The following is a 17316-nucleotide window of genomic DNA, read 5'->3' as shown; positions in this document are numbered from 1 at the left end:
CTACGCAATGTCCAGTGCTACTTTTCCAATACAGGAAGGGAGTGGGAGCAGATATCCGTCAGTGGAGGGAAGGGAAATTCAATCTAATTAAATCTGTATAGCAGAAAAATCATAACAGAGGTTATCTCAGGATACTTTCTAATAGAGCAGGTCTAGTGTATGGGGGGGATTTAAGGTTGAACCTCATTAAATAGGAATCGCCCCTTAAATATTCTCACTGTAGAAAACGTTTAACTTCCTCTTCACTTTCTGTTCTCCTCTGTTGGTAAGTTTACAAAAAACCTCAGAGGACAAACCCAATCTGACCAGATCAGATAAACTCCCGTCCTAAATTTAAACCATGTGACCACAAGCCCAAAAAGGAAAACTTCACAGCAGCAGATTTCGAAGTTTAGAGCACGTATTTGTTATTTAATATTGTTGATCAATCCAAAGTATCTACTCAGCAAAAACAAAACATGTGACGAATAGTTACTCTGCAAGCAACCAATGAGAGCAGACCATGTGAATGAGTGCATCAGAAACTTAGTGGTTTGGCAGAAGATCATAATGAGGTAATCTCTGATCAGTGGTGATGATGCCTTGATCGTATCTAAACCTGCCTTGTACTGCCAGTCAGTGTTAAATGGTTACATCATTGCAGTATCAGCAGCAGTACCTTAAAAAAATATATCCAACTGAAAATCCTTTTTTGTTTGTATTTCAGTTTTACATTACATTTTTTACATTTATTTGTTTGGTTTGCTTTGTATATAGCTATTGATATAGTATATAGCTATATAGCTATTGATACATATCAAATTGTGTAAAAAATATATAACTAGTGGCATTAGCTAGAGCAGTGGTTTCCAAGGTGGTTTTGGCCTTCTTGAAGGTGTGCTAAAACGATATACACAGCAGGCCTATATCTCAGCATTTAGTTTACATATGTGAACAAAAGTAAATGTAAAGTAAAGTAAATTTTTCAGTAAATTGTCTAATAGAACAATGACCAAATATCAGCATTGAACATTGAATTTGTCAAAAAAGAAGCCTATTAAGTATGTATTATTTTGTAAACAAGTTAAAAAAATCCTCTGGGGACAATAAGTGTCACCAAATTTCATTGACATCCATCTAGTAGTTGTCAAGACATTTCATTAAATAAGTGAAAGCTCTGACCTCGTGGTGGTTTTAGATAAAAAGTCAGGGGATCAGCAAAGGGGGACCATGAATGTCTGTACAAAATTGCATGGTAATCCATCTAATAGTTTTGGAGGTAATTCAGTGTGGACCAAAGCAGTGGACCAACTGACACCGCCATCCATGGAGCCATGCTGGTAGTGTGGCTACAAGCCCTGTAGTATATAACATGCAAATACGTAAAAAAAAAAAAATCAATCAAGTATAAAGTATATCTATCTAAATAGCAACACAATGGTTGGAGTTGACTGTATTTGTACTGTATGTATTTTGAGGTCTTGGATTGTGGATTATTCAGCCAGTCTGGCAACCTGAGGGAAGAAACTTTGGTTTAGGGTTAGGGTTAGGGTTTGTTGATGGATTTAAACAGTGTGGGTTATGGTTATATATAAGTATCCTTTAGATAACATAAGAAAGGTGGTATTAAAAAAAATGCAACAGAATAAACAGAGCACCAACAACAAGGACACCACTAACATACATTTATTAAATATATGCAGAATATTTAAAGGACTTGGCCTGTAAAAATCTAAAATTTAGTCAGATGCAAATGTATGTAACTATTCTTACAGTATATTTATTTATATCTGATGTAATCAGTCATTGTCTAAGAGTAGTTGTGGTTGTGAATGGTAATGATCCAATTTTCCATGTCAGTTAACAGGAAAAGCACAGGTGTAATTAATAATAATAATGATTCCTTTCAGGTGTGCCAGTTCCTGGGGTTTATGTGTTGTGTATGGTGGCTCGCTATGGCTTACTGGGGTGTTTAAATGGAATATAATGCCTTCATGAAATGAAACCCCTTCAATACTGTAACCTTAAGGAATTTATTGGTCAATTTGCCACCGTATTATTTGTAAAAAAGATTTTACTATGAGAATTGTAGCTTAGAGCCACACATTACATTTTTGTCATAACTATTTGTATTTTGAAAAATGCAGACCATTTACCGGTCTTATTGTTCATCCTGCTGGCTTGACACTGGTGTGATAAATGACATGAACAACATTCGCAGCTTCTGCAGAGCAGTGGCCGTGAGAGGAAACATAAAGGTGACTTGGGTTCGCTGAGTATCTGAGCATAACAGATGGGACTGGGTCCTCGAGCTCACACTGTACGTGGGAAACCACACAGCCAGCGGCCAAAGGAAACTTCCTAACTTCCTAAATTTCACTAAGAACAAGTGAAGAATAAAATAAAGGCATTCATTGCTGCTGTTTGTTGTATTTGGTCAAAATATCGGAGCACCAATCTTTGTCCCTGTGTCAAGGAGTGTCAGTGAGAATATTTCTGGTATGTGTTGTATTGACACGTCTCTGTTAAATAATAACCAAGTTCCTCTGACCTTTACTGTCACTTATAACGATCAAAAAGGCACACAGAGGCACAACACACACAATGAAATGATCTGTTTGGAATGCAGTGGGTGGAAACAGCACAAACTTAATGTCCATACAGTAAAAGGAAAAGTTTGACATTTTGCAAAAAATATTTGTATTATTAATATAATCAATAATTTATTATTAATTATTTTGCTTTCCTGATGGGAGTTGGATGAGAAGATTTATACAATTTTAATGTCTGTACATTTATTGAAGTACCAGCCATTAACCGGTTACCATAGCTTAACATAAAGACTGGTAGCAGGAGGAAACAGCTTGTGTTCCTCGGTCTGAAGATAAACACACATCTCACATCAGCACTTTAATTCTTTTGACTAATTTTGGGCTTTTTTGCCTTTATTGAAAAGCAGAGGCAGACAGGAAACGGGGAAGAGAGAGGGGTATCGCATGCAACAAAGGCGACGTGACCCTGTGGTTTAACCATTCAATGTGCTCTGCCTATCAGCACCTGTAGCGCACTAATTAACACGTATTTTGTTTGTACAAAAACAATGAAAAATAAAAAACTTTTTTTGTGGCTATTTCTAACTCTTAGCTAACAATTAAAATAGATACTTAACGTAAAGACTGGGACAAAGGGGAAACAATTAGAAATAACCTAAAATAGCCCAGCACATAACCTCCCATAAAACCACAACACAAATACAAATTAAACACACGATACAACATGTAAATTAGCAAGAGCTAGAGAGCTAGCTGTTTCCCCCTCCTTCCAGTCTTTAAGCTAAGCTACAGCTAACGCTCTCCTCGCTGTAGCTTCATATTTATTAGACCGACGTGAATGTGGTTCCAATCTTCTTCCTCTAACTCTCAAAACAGCAAATTATTTCCCAATGTGTTTATTTAACAGCAGATTTTCAGTTTATGATCTAATGTAAACTGTTTGTTATTAAGGGCAGTGAATGAAATGTCAAAAGATCAAAGCATTTGCAATAATATTTTCATGACTGTTATGACTAAGCTATTTCCTAACAAAAGATTTTATCTTTACAGGCAGCCAAACCAGAGAACGTTTAAAGAGAAATGTCATGGATGCTTTCGCCACTGCTGCTGCTCAGATTTGTGTGATTCATAACAAGGTTCAGTCCGTGACATCAAGAGCAACGGTGTGATGAAATGTGTGTACGCCTATGTGACTCTTAAAGTCTTAATCAATTGCAGTGTTCATTCACAGTTTGCTGCCGGGGCTGATTCATGCACTGCAGTTGCTCTGGAGATGAACAACAACAGACAAAGCCAACGGGAGCTCTGCTGCTGAACAAATAATTCATCTGTTGCTCTGCCTCTGCTCTCTAAACCCCTCATCCTCGCTATTAAAAAAAGTCTTGAGCATGTAAGATTCAGTTTCTCCTCTGTGTATTAAAGTCAAAGCAATGGGTTTTCTGAACACATTTTAGATAGGAAATATGTTCTTTCCCGAGAAGTATTTACTAAAAGATTTATTAATTTATTTGTTTAATACTGTACATTTTATTCACAGCTTTTTCTCTCTCCATATTGTCTGTGCAAAGCATTACAGTTTTCTTATACTGCACTGCAGCTGTGTTTAACCAGACTAAGAGTCTACAATCATGCTTGCAGCTCTATTAGGTTGCATTTAGGCACAGCATTGCTTTGAACACTGCACATTGACACTTTTAAAATTACTGTAATATTGAGTTTTTTATTTTTTTTACTTACTGTACTTATTGTAATATTGTGTTTTTGACTTTCTATTATTGGGGTAATATTTGTGGTTTTTTTTGTTACTATTGTATTTTACTATTTGTATTTAAATGCGTCTGTATCAGGGGCGGACAGCAAAGAAAGAATTTTCATTTCACAGAGGAAAACTTGCTTTTATTTGTTGCATATGACATAACACATCTTGAACTTGAACTAAATGCTAACGTCAGCAGGCTAACATGCTCACAATGACAATGCTAACATGCCTTGATGTGACGCAATGTTTCCATCCTTAATTTCAGGATTTTAGCATGTAAACATGTGCTAATTAGCACTCAAACACAAAATAGGCTACATGCTGAGAATGAGGTATTTAGTCATAAAACACAGTTAGTTAGCCAACTCACGTTTGAAATGTTTTATTACACACTATAGGCATATTTAGATTTTGGCATCTTATGGCCCGACCTCATCATTTCCCATAGATATGTTTACATAGGAGATATTGGGGAGTGATGAGCAATACCTAAAACCCCCAGTCGAGCCTACAGGTGGATGCGGGGGTGGGTGGTGGGGCTTACAGCGCAGCCAGGCAGCAATAGCTTACAGAGCAGCAGCACATTGACAGAGCAGAGGGAGAGCTGGAAATTGTGCAGTTTAAATAGACCGCCAGATTGGAAGGGTGTGCTTGGGTTAGGGGTTATGGATGAGGCATGTCATGTGTGTATATCAGCGCAGCCTCGAGTTGCTCCCTGAACTAGCTCGCAGGCTTCACTCCCATTACATGACAAATTAAACTTTGACCTGCATGTATAGGATGAAACAGTGTTCGATCTTTTATCACCAAATGTTTTGGTTACAAGTCACCCTGAGGGGACATAATTATCTGTATCAATTCAGTAGGTAATCTGTTCAATTAGTTGTTGAGATACTTCAGTGTGGACCAACAGACCAACAGATTGACACTGCAGTCCCCAGAGCCATGGGACAAGCATGGCTAAAATCATCTACTTATATTTATCTCCCTCTTTGTAATCAGTGTAGATCTAATTAATCCCTATAGCCTTAGTGTACATTGGAGAAAGATGTTAAAAAGTGTTGCACATTCACTTTATAAGATATTCCACTTTCTTCTCCTCTTGAATTTCCCTCGGGATAAAAAAGTATCTATCTATCTATCTATCTCATCTATCCTATCTATCTATCTAATCTATCTATCTTATCTATCTATCTATCTATCTATCTATCTATCTTGCAGCTTGTGGAAAGTATTACATGTCACTTGTTTCCACTCTGATGAAATGATAACATCTCAACTTGCCTCACCTCTGATTAATTTAACTACACACCCAAGCATTGACTGTAACCAGGGGTATGTCACATCTCATATAATGCTGTCATTATTGTTACAGAGGGGACATTATTTCGCAAGTCAAAAGCAAGTCATAGGTGCAAAGTCCTGCACTTAAGATTGTGTGTCTTAAATCTAATTTTAAATAGTTTTTCAGATGTAAATAGCAACAGAGCAGATACATACCATCATTTAGTCATAAATAAAATTAGAGAAATGTGTTGGTTTGGTGTCTAAAACTGTACATGAAAAAAATGTAGTCTGTTTTTAGCATTAAACAAAGTATGTGCCACTGACTTTAACAATAAAGCCATCAGGTTGGGAAAACATGAGGGGGAGTACTGCCTTGTAAAATGATTGTACAGGCAAAAACAACAACAAAGCTCAACCAAAGACGAAGAGAAGGAGATGGGGAGCATGTAACTATTCTAACCGAATGAATAGAATCAATAGAGCACTCTAATTGATTTTTGGACCAAATTCTTCTTGCTGGAAATTCTATTAACCATGAAATGAAATGTTTTCATTCAGTGAGAGTACCAGCACAGACTCTCATTCTGTTACCGCTCTTTTTTCTGTCACTTAAATTAAATCCTACCACAATTGTATAATCATGCATTAAAAAGCTCATAAAAACACATGCTGGTGGCCTTCGAGTATGCATATAAATTGAAAAATGGCTGTTTATTTCCCAAGGAATATACAGCTGGCACACCAAGTTTTTTTGCTTTTTGCTTAGGGGAGGTTTTTCACATGAAAGGCCCTGAGAAAGTCAAGAATCACTAGAACTACTACTTTCAGTACATTTTTTGATTGAGTTACATGCCTTGGGCTCAAGTCCATACCTCTGATTGTTAACACATACACTGATTTGATTTGAGGGAGGTGAGGTGGTTATTGCTTCCTTCCTTCCGAAGGGCAGGGCAGCATGGTTATTTTCCTGAAGTAACCATGCTGCCCTCCGGTGGTTACAACCAAAGCTCAGTGCACTTTATAACAGCACAGCAATGATCAATGGAGGTGATATCACAAAGTAATACCAGGGTCAGCATAATCAATATCAATACTGATATCAGTTTTTTGTATTAGTAAAAGCCCTTAATGTGCTATTATCTTAGGCAGAAAAATACATCATATTTTATATATACCACCAAATAATTAGCATAAAACAATGCATCTATTTTTACTATTTTCTGTTTATTACATAATCACATGCATGTTTAAGCACTGTTCAGTGTAATTAGAGTTCAGTGTATTTAGTGTAATTAGTCATTTTCTCAAGAAGTACATTGCAGATATGTGGAGGAGCACAGCCACTACTGTAGCCTTAATATGTCCAAGAAACAGGACACTATAGCTGCATGCTATTTTGAGTAGCATTTAGAAACCACCACTTGTTATGTAGTTGCACATCTAAAATCCTAATTTAATTTTTGAGAGTAATTACAGACATAACTAAGTTTATAACTATAACTAGTGTGGAATTTCGAAGGGCATGATAATGTAAACTGTTTAGGGGAACATTAGGGTGGTATTTCTTTGTTTGTGGGGAATGGGGGGAAAGTAATGGGCGCCCATAAGTGATTCAGTATATTTTTTATTAAAAATAAAGAAATACATGGCAAGTATTTCCAAAAAACAAAGGCAAATTTTGGGCCTCCAGAAAAACCTGCCCGGTAGTCAGTAGGCACCGCCCAGTACTACGTCATCAGTACGCGTCCACAACACACCGCCTCTGTCAGGACTACACATCTCACACGTGAGTTAAAGTGCATTTTCTTACCGTCAATAAATTCATTCTGTATCAGTTAATATTTTGTACAGATTGAACCGAATGTGTCAGTTAAATGTTTCTCACGAGTTTGTTAAAAATGTCCACAGAAAACATCGAGCTAGTTTGTGTTACAGCTCTCGTGCAGGGAGTCTTGAGTAGAGATGGTCTTTTAGCCAAAGTCCTTCTCCAGTATATGTCAATATAACGCCTCACAGCTTATCGACAACTATATTGACCTCGTATAAGATGACTTATGACATTTTCTGAATCATTAGTAGCTAGAGGTGAATTCGGCACACATTGCTGTTACCTAACAAATACATATCCCTTTGTTTCCATAGAATTTCTCCACACCAAAGGATTGGCAGATCGAAAACACAACAATTAGTACTGCCATACGCAACAGAAACAGAAAATACAATTCTTTATTTTTTTAAAATCTAAAATTTATTATTTAGAAGGGTTTCCTCTAATGTAATGCCAGTTTTTCCACATTTGGCAGCAGTTTTAGTTAGTGTAGTTTCATTTATATGTGACATTAAAAAAAGTTTGTTTTGTGTGATTTTTATCAAATACAGGCAGGCTTTTACTAATTCATAATTTTGAATAAAATTATAAATAAAAGACATTTGCATCACATCCCAGTATTTTAGTAACACCTAACACTACTAATCCCCCTTACCTGTTCCCTATTTCAGCCTGAAGATCAAACTGAGCCTCCTCTTTAAGAAGTCATTCTGCTTGTAACCTGCATGCTGGAAGGTCCGAGCTATGCTGGCAAAAGCAGAGGAGAGGAAGCCACAGAAAGGGGGAGGAAAGAAGAGGAGACACCCTGGTGAAGATGGAGAAGGAGGAGAAGGAGGAGAGAGGAAGAGGAGGGGAGGTGAAGAAGGAGAAAAGGGTCAGGCAGACGGTGGAAGGCAGCGTCTGGACGCCTTGAGTGTGGGCTATTTCCGCAGAGTCGGGGAGCGACTCAGTGAAGGCTTTGAAGATAATGAGGAGAAAGGTGAGAGGGATTATTTTTCTGGAGATCTGAGCAAGCAGAGGAATGGAAGATGATTAGTTGGGAATGTGCAGCAGTGGAAAGGCGCATTACACTAGTACACCAACATATTAGAATAAAATTTGTGCTTTTTAACGGCATTATATGGGGAAAAGAAAATGATAAAGCCATCTTCCGATATTAGCATTGTGATGTCTGTTGGGGTATGGAAAATCCCCTGCCAGTTCGCCCGGGTGAAGTTTAAAACAATAATTAATGGGCAACCATTTTCACGACTGACTGATCATTTGAGTTATATTTCAAGTAAAATTCATAATATTTATGGGTTCAGTTTCATAAAAGTGATTTCCTGCTTTTTCTTTGTCTCACAGCACAGTGAAATAAAGATCTTTGGGGAACTGGTTGGACAAAAAAAACCTATTATAAAAACAAAAGTCAGCTGCAGCCCCGCATCTCATTTAAATCGAAGATTAAATTAAATCAGACATTAATCATTGTTTAATATAACAGTAAAGCAGGATTCATTCATACTTAAAAAATCTGATTTTATTACAAGTCAGAAGCAATAAGTAAGAATATATTATCCAGGCTCAGTGTGCATGAATTGCGGCGTCTTTTTACCCTTCTTACTAGAGCTGGGAATTAAACATGCTGAAAATTCTTTTGTTACAGGCTGAAATGTGAATTAAATACTGTCAAGTTCTGAAATGTCCAGTCAGTCTCAAAACTCAGGTACCTACACAGTAATCAATAAAACACTAAACAGCTAACAATTACTTTCATATTAATTAGCTGATTATTTTCAAATATAATCAATACATTTTACCAAAATAGTACCACTGTCAAACTTTCTCATTTCTATTTTTTCTTATTATTTGTCATTAAATATCAAATGCTCCATTTCTAACTGTGTATAATCTCTTCTTACTGTGTCCCCTCTCATGTAGAGATGTTTGTGGAGAATGTCCTCACAGAAGTTAAAGGTAAAGCGACCCTGGTTGCGATGGACCGGACTGGAAGCATAACTCTGCAGCGGCTGCTCCCACTGTCCAGTCCTGACCAGGTGGGCGAGGTGCTGGCTGAACTGGGAGGAGAATCGGGGGCCGAGTTAAAGACAGTTTCTTGCGACCGGTGCGGTGGCCATGTAGTGGAAAGCGCCGTCAGACAGATGTCCAAATTGATGGGTAATACTGCATGTTTAATTTCTGAGTGGTAGACTGCTCATCAGTGTATGAATGCCTTGTAGTAAATAGATAAAATCACACAATACCAACAGTAATAACTCTTCTGTATCCATTCATTTTAGAGTCACAGAAGGAGGCGCCCGCAGAAGAAGAGGAAGAGAGTTGTGGGGTGTTGGAGGCCCAGGTGTTGTCTTTAAGTCAGGTGGTGAGAGACAACATTGCAGAGTTCATCAAACATGTTCATGGCTCACACGTAGTCCGCACACTCTTGCATGTGCTGGCAGGCTGTGTGGGACCGCCCCGCACTGAAACCCGTCCAGGTACACACACACACACACAAATTCACTGCTTGGCCTAACACAGGGATTTTCAAAGTCAAAGGACAACTGCGCCTCCAGCCAAACCCCCCAATTATGGGAACTTCTAACTTCTGAGCTTCAGTTAAAGTATGAACAGATTTAGGCACTCGTTCTTGTTGTTTGTCTCACTTCTATTTGGTATATAATCCTACGGTTCCAATAATTTGATGGCTTTGGGGGATATAACCAGAAAATGTTGCCATGGGTTTAGTCGGTTAGCTTTGGGCTACAACTTGAGCTCTGTTTTTTGTTGTTTATATTTGGCATCAACAAATTGGCATCATAGAAAGTATGCTGAATTAGCTATTAGAACTTCCTGTTTGCAGTGTACATATGGATGTACGGACATCTGTCACTGGATCACTGATACTGAAGAAAACTTAAAAATGTAATGATTCTCAGGCTCAAGTTCCGGAGTTATAAGGAGCGTATTTTTTTCTCTGATTTTTGTGCAGATTTATGGGCAATTATTTTTGATGGACATTGGAGATAATATATTCCCGGAAAGTATAAGTCACACTGAGTCTAAAAATGTGTGCATCATATCTGTGTCTTCAGTTTTCAGAGTTCTGACTCACAGTTGCTGCTGCAGCTCCAACTGCTGCCTGTGTTGATAAGTGGCCAAAACCAGCAGCCAAACTACAAAACCTTTTATATACCTTTTAATAACTTCCTTTTGTTTTCAGAACACTGACATGCACCTTTTACTTCCACCTAATGCAGCTTCTTTGCCTCACGTCTCTCCCTCCACGACCTCCCCGCAATATCACACGTCAAGCTGTTGTTGTTGTTGTTGGTGGTGAATGTCTGTGACCCTACATTGCCCAGTGTCTGGCAACGTTGGCACTAGTCGGCCCTTAGCAGACCGAGAGAGCGCTGTCTCAGCTGCTAGAAAATAAGTGATTTCACCCACTCTGCGTGCTTCATCACCACATGAAAGCCAGCAGATCAAAAGCTTTATTTTCTTCCCGTCACTGGGAGTTCTTTGAGGTCGGGCGTGTGTGTCAGGACTTCTACACACCGAAGTTTGTTGCTTTTAGCTTGTATTTATGTCATCTTTTGTTATTATTGTTTGTTTCTAGGTGCAAAAGAACGCAACGTTGTCCCCCAGCTGACAGATTTTGAGATTCCCACGTCTTTTTGGTACGAGCTGAAAAACCTTACGGAGACCTTGATGGACAACGTTAATTGTGAGATATCTCTCTTCATACACAAGCACACGTATCTTTGTTGTAGTTGTTGCAAAAATAAATTTTATCACAGATGGAAAATGCTAATATTGTAAAGCAAAGGGTATTGTCTTTATTTATTTATTTTAACTTAAAAAATACCTGTATATACATATAATTTGTTCTGAGGTGTAAACAGTAAATATCCTAAAATGTCACACTTTCTGTCTTAAATTGACTGTATTAGGCTTTAATTTAGGTTTAGTTTTTCCATATTTATTTAAATAATTGTTACTAGTTTCAGAAACCCCTTTCTGTTTAGTTTTAGCTGTGGTTTGAAATGTATGCCCCATGATCTTTTTAAGGGGGATTTCAAATAATGTGTCAGACAAACACTGTCAGCAGCGCTGTCTCCCTCCTCTTGTATTCTACTGACTGCTCTGACATTTTTCTTGTAATCACAAAAACATTAAAGCCCGCTAAATGCAAGTGAGGACTCTCAGGAGAGTCAAAGTGGAAGTGCTCAAGGGCAGCTTTTCTGAATAGAACGCTGTCGAGATTGTGTTTAGAATTTATATGATCTCTCCAACCTTGTGGGTTTAAGATCAAAACAAAGTTAAATAGTCAATGAATAACATAGGGACAAGTGCACACACTGCAGGGAAACCTAAGTGGCTTATAACAGAGCTCTGCTCCGCACAGTCACAAACTCATTTTTGAACACACTGAACAGAACAGTGTCTAGTCAACAGAAGTGTCTGAATAACTAGAGAGTGAGAACCTGTGCGTCTGAGATGCAGCTCCTCCAGTCTGCCTTAGAAGTGATGGAGGCTGGCACAGCCGGAGCAACTAAATAGGCCAATAAAGTTATACAACCATCATCAAGTATATTCTGTTCAAATGCGACACTAAATGCATGCAGTATGTAGGTAAACTAGGGCTGTTGGTGTTTTCTGCTTTTGGTTAGTGATTATGAGAAAAATATCAGTCTGAAATAAATCATCTGTCTCAGAGGCCATACATATCTGCTTAGAGTTAATTATCTGTTCATCATAAGTCAGCTAATACTAATATTTATATTGTAAACACATAACATAAACAGGCTTGGTACAGATCCCTTTAATTGGTTTGATACATACTGAGACTGACAATTTACATACAGTAGTTTGACATTTCTGTACTGCACATTCTTGATACTTATCTACCAACATATACACTCTCACTGATATACCTGCAATGCGGTAATATATGCATGGCAGATTTATTGGTTGTAGAAGCTCTAGAGGGAAATACATTCATTCAACATGTTTATTAGGCCTTACAGATGGTGAGAAACACTGAATGTCATATCTTATGTTTGTCACAGGACACCTTTAAATTGGCAGAAGGTTTAAAGAGCATTTTCTCTCCCATTGTGTCTCTTTCCTTTATAGTAAGTGTGACAGATGCTGTTGCCAGTGCAGTCTTCCAAACCATGTTGACTGTGTGTCACAGAAAACGACCCAAACTCTGCAAACAGCTCCTCAAACGCATCATGGAGTACCTGACAAGTCGCAGTGCCGCTCCAGGAGTTAGGTCAGAGACGACTCTCGTGTTGTTTTCTTTTTGCAGTTACATAAAATGTTGTGTAACTGCTGCTTTTGTTTTTTGCATTCCTTTTAGTCCACTTCTGGTCTTTCTCAAGGACCAGGCTTCCAGCCGCCTCATTGAAACCATCATACAGCTGTCCCACAAGTCTCTTCTCCGTGACCTTTACAAGAACCACCTCAAGGGCCAGCTGGTGGACTTGGCCCTCCATCCCATCGCCAACTTCCCCGTACAGAGGCTGACTGCAGCCTCAGCCAAATACAAAATGGTTGGTCATAATGTCCGTGTGTCACACGGTGCGGGATAAAAGTCAGAATTGTTTGGCATCGCAAGGATGACTCCATTCTCTCTCTCTTTATTTCTCTGCAGTTCCTGAGGTTGTTTGATGAGCTGATTCAAGGCGTGGAGGCCATCTTGGCCGCAGGTCACATGGGTGTGATTGTCCAGCTGGCGGAGAGCTGTGCAGAAGGCGAGGAGAGACAAGAAGAGCTGATGAAGTGCCTCCTCCATGTAAGCACCAAAGAGTGTTGAGATGTAACAGTCCACATGGGTCATAAATCAACAGAACAACACCCTTGTTTCTATTTATTTCTCCTTCTTTATGACTGAAATCAAAAGTACATAACACCACGATAAAAACTACTTACTGTTTGATTTGTGGCTAATGGAAACCCTGTTGATACGTTGCCTCCCAGGCGTTCCACTGTGCTGAGCCCGGCTCTCGACACGTTAACTGCCTCCCTCTCTTCATGTCCCTGATCACCTATGAGGTGTATTACCACTCTGACACAGCAGAGGGCAACACACAGACGGAGGTAAACAACTGAGAGAAGTCCAATCAAATCATTTGTAGCTGGATTTAATTGTAGCCTCTCCTTTATAGTTTTAATTACAAGCAGCCCGTTGCAACTGAACATTGATTTGCAGAGTCAGTGAGGTACAGCTGTGGTCTTCCTGATCATTTGTAGGTCCCGCTGTCCTCCATCTGTTACCACGGCTCCCGGCTGGTCCAGGCGCTGGCCAGGTTCAAGGAGCGCTCACTCCTCCTCAGCAGCCTGCGTACTCTGACCCCCGCTGACCTCCTTACGATGGCTTCTGACCCCGCAGGCAGCCACGTACTCCAGGCCCTCATCACCACATCCAGCGACAAGGGAAGAGGCAAGATCCTCAAGAGACTGGAGGTACGAGTTGTTGTTTTTTTTTTTGTTTTTTTAAATGAAAGTATACTTTTGTGAGTGTTTTTTTTATGTCCTCAGTGGGAACAAATTGGCCTGGAGCCACAGAAAGGGTGGGGAGATTGGAAAGTACTGAGAGACAAACCAGAATATAGTTGATTTTGGTCTTTTAATGGGCTTTGTTGACCGCCTTCAAACATAATATTTCTCAACAGTATGTCTTGTGGCTCTCTTTAAATGTTTACATAAGGACAGTAGGTTTTTGAAAAACGATTTAATATCAGTATTTAATATTTATTCAATATTTATGATTTTTCACCCAGGGTGATAAACATCTCACAACACTTAACACCAGTACACAATGAAAACTCATGCATAAATATAATATAGAAATATATAGAAGTAGAGAGACAGTAATGCATCAGATGTATCAAAAATATCCAAAATACCCGGGTAGCTCGCCTGGTAGTTGGAAGTCACATAAAATGAAACATTGCAATATTGTATATAACAAAAAGCATTAAAAGCATATTTCACCAGGAAGTCTCCACTCGTTTACATGATCTTTTTCTTCTTTTCGTTCACATACATCAACACACATTTTTGTTCTTGTCAACACTTTGGATAGCTATCAACAAGAAACTGCAGAAGCTGTATTATTTTTAGTTTACAAGATTTTTTAAATTGAATAATCTTGATTCTGACCTCTTGTTGTCAAGGTTTAAAGTGTATTATGTAATAACTCTCATGTCATTGTAATTGTGTTCCCCTGTACTCAAGTCCTCTATGTGTGATAGTATGCGAGGAAATGAAGATTTCTGTTGACAGAAAATTATGAAAATCTCACTGTTTTTGGCTGTGTACTTGTTAAGTCTCATGTTAGACAGATCATATTTTTGCATGTATCATCGCTCTTTCTCCCACTTTTTTCCTTCCCAGGGTCAGTATGTGCGCATGGCCTGCTCCAGGTTGGGCAGTCGGGTGTTGGAAGCCATTTGGAACAGCGCTTCAGTCAGTCACAGGCAGAGCATTGCACAGGAACTAGGTAATATATCATTGCACAAATGCTTTTTGGTTTGTTTGTTTTACACATTGCCTGTAGTTCACATCCCCATTAATGGCTTCCTTCCCCATCTCTCCTTCCCTTCCAGTGGGGAGTGAAAGCCAGCTGAGGTCAGATCAGTTTGCTCGTCACGTGTGGGCCAAATTTGCCCTCTCCCACTTCATCCACAGAAAAGCCCACTGGCAGGAAATACAGACTGGCGAGTCCAAGAAACGGAAGCTCTTCAGTGACATTCTTGAGTGAAAAATACTTACTTAAATAATCTGTTAGTATTTTTTGATTTGTAATTGAATAAAAAAAAAAAGAATAAAGAAGAAAATATTCTTCATTTGTGTTGGATTTTTTTTAAACTCCTCAACAAGAGCTGGGATCCCAAAGAATGGCAATGCACATTTGTGGTATTTGATGTAAGGAGCAACATGGCCACTGGGGGGTGCTAGTGTAATGTTTATTCTTTAGTCTTGTAAATGGTAAATGGACATGTACATGTACAGCGCCTTTCTAGTCTTCTGACCACTCAAAGTGCCACATTCACCCTTTTCATACACATTCACCATTGAAAAGAAACTAATGCATTCATACACATTCACACACCGATACACGACATCGGGAGCAATTAGGGGTTCAGTATCTTGCTCAAGGATACTTTGACATGTGGCACCAGGAGCCGGGGATCGAACCAACAACCTTCTGATTAGGAGACGACCCGCTCTGCCTCTGTGCCACAGCTGCCCCATTTGACATGTTTGCCCAATGGTCCAGATTGTCAAACGAACACCGCTGTAGCTCAACAGCTCAAATGTGTAAACAAGAAGTCACAAAAAACAAATACAAAGACATAAAGTGCAAATACATCTGTTTTCTTTTCGTTAGTACTGCTGATTAATACTGACCGTAACACAAACTACTACAGTATGCATATATACATACATATGTTAAATATGTTTAAAGCAGGTTTAGTATATTTCAGACATTTGGGAAAGAAATGTCAGTCTGAAGTGGGTGTGATAATAATCAGAAAACCTTTGATGCTCTGATTCTCTCTTGTGTTCCTCTGAATGTCACGTTTCCTCATAATTTGGTAATGGAAAAACAAACAAATACAAGCTGTCAGAAATCGTTATGTCCCTCAGCAGTGAGCTCCTTTTGTCGCAGTCCTGTCGGAGAGGCACTGGATTAGTCACAGAGCAAAACATTGATTACATATCGATTGGAAGATGTACAGGGCCAGGAAGCCACGCTGCAAGTCAGTGTTATTAGTGTGAAAACGACAACAAAGGCCACCATACCCCTAGACCATAAATACACTGGCAATTCATTCACAGTTTGATTTGCTCACAGTCATGCAGTTTTCCATACTGGACAATACTGTATTGACAGTTTCCCTGTACGTTAGGTGTAGACCACCTTATAGAAAACCTCCAGGGCTCAGATTCTAGTGCCTTTTAAGCCATTTTAACAAAGACGTTCATTCTAATTCTGAGATTGTAAGGCAAAATACTCAGCGCTGACACAAAAAAAACATTCTACATTGTAATTATATCGTTATATTATATAACTAAGTAGTAATAAATACTACCTTTTTAAAAACGTACCATTGTGTTGATTCAACAGAGAGGTGCTGATTTAACTGTATGGTCATTTTGAGGCTCTGGTTTGTGTTGTGTTGCCATGTTTTATTGTGGGATATTTCTAAATGTTTCCCTTCCACATATGTGAATTAAGTGTAAAAAGTAAGATTGATGAAAGTTCTGCATTGCATTGGATTACATCCTAAAAGTGTTTCCATTTTTCTGGCCACAGAGTGTTTAGGAATATGTCTGCACACCACAAAGCATGGCAGAAACTAGAGAGCAGTTTCAAACAGCATCAGTCTTTCATTTATTAAAATCAGGAAAAAAAAATGTTTTCCCTTTTAGCCTAAGCAGTATTGAACTATGAAGATAGTTTGGGTTTTTGTAGTGAGGCTTTGAACACCCCAATACAATTAATCTGAATAGGATTTAGTTTGCAGTGATCAAAGCCAGTAAACCTTATTACTTTTGAAAACTCAACATCAAAGTGTCTGTTCTGAGCACTGTACTGGTTACTCAGGATGACTGACTGTCCAAAGGACAAATCTTAATGTTGGTTTTGTACCACCTGGACCTTTCCTCTTGCAGAATATAAACCTGCCACGGACACCTTTTTGTTGCATTGTGTGGATTTTTGAGGACACTATATATTACACAGCTTTCATGCTCTAAATTCAGTGCATTCAGGTAAAATGGCTGTCAGTCAATGTGGTGCAATATGTAGTAAAATTGAGAAAAGTGAAATCACTGCTGAGATATTTGAGAAACATTGAGGTTACAACATACAACATTACGACATGCGCCATCTGTATATATAAATGTCT

At 38.7% G+C, this 17316-nt stretch overlaps 1 protein-coding gene across 2 annotated transcripts; it reads left to right on the top strand.

Annotated features, from left to right (window-relative positions):
• Window positions 1-7281: 7281 nt before the first annotated feature.
• On the top strand, window positions 7282-15246 carry LOC118335188 (nucleolar protein 9). Of its 2 annotated transcripts, XM_035671406.1 has the most exons (12): window positions 7282-7363; window positions 8077-8384; window positions 9329-9565; window positions 9688-9885; window positions 11007-11114; window positions 12527-12668; window positions 12756-12948; window positions 13050-13190; window positions 13376-13495; window positions 13649-13861; window positions 14795-14900; window positions 15007-15161. In XM_035671406.1, the coding sequence occupies exons 2-12, from the start codon at window positions 8150-8152 to the stop codon at window positions 15159-15161; spliced, it is 1848 nt and encodes a 615-aa protein (XP_035527299.1). In that variant the 5' UTR covers window positions 7282-7363; window positions 8077-8149. The 2 variants fall into 2 exon arrangements, with proteins under 2 accessions (XP_035527299.1, XP_035527301.1); XM_035671408.1 differs by lacking the exon at window positions 7282-7363 and having other exon boundaries at window positions 8150-8384; window positions 15007-15246.
• Window positions 15247-17316: the final 2070 nt, after the last annotated feature.

This window comes from Morone saxatilis, unplaced genomic scaffold, assembly GCF_004916995.1.
Source record: "Morone saxatilis isolate NCDOM2014 unplaced genomic scaffold, NCSU_SB_2.0 Contig23, whole genome shotgun sequence".
In the NCBI taxonomy this organism is placed as follows: domain Eukaryota; kingdom Metazoa; phylum Chordata; class Actinopteri; family Moronidae; genus Morone; species Morone saxatilis.
Note: the sequence above shows the minus strand (reverse complement) of the source record. Positions and strands in the feature narration are given on the sequence as shown.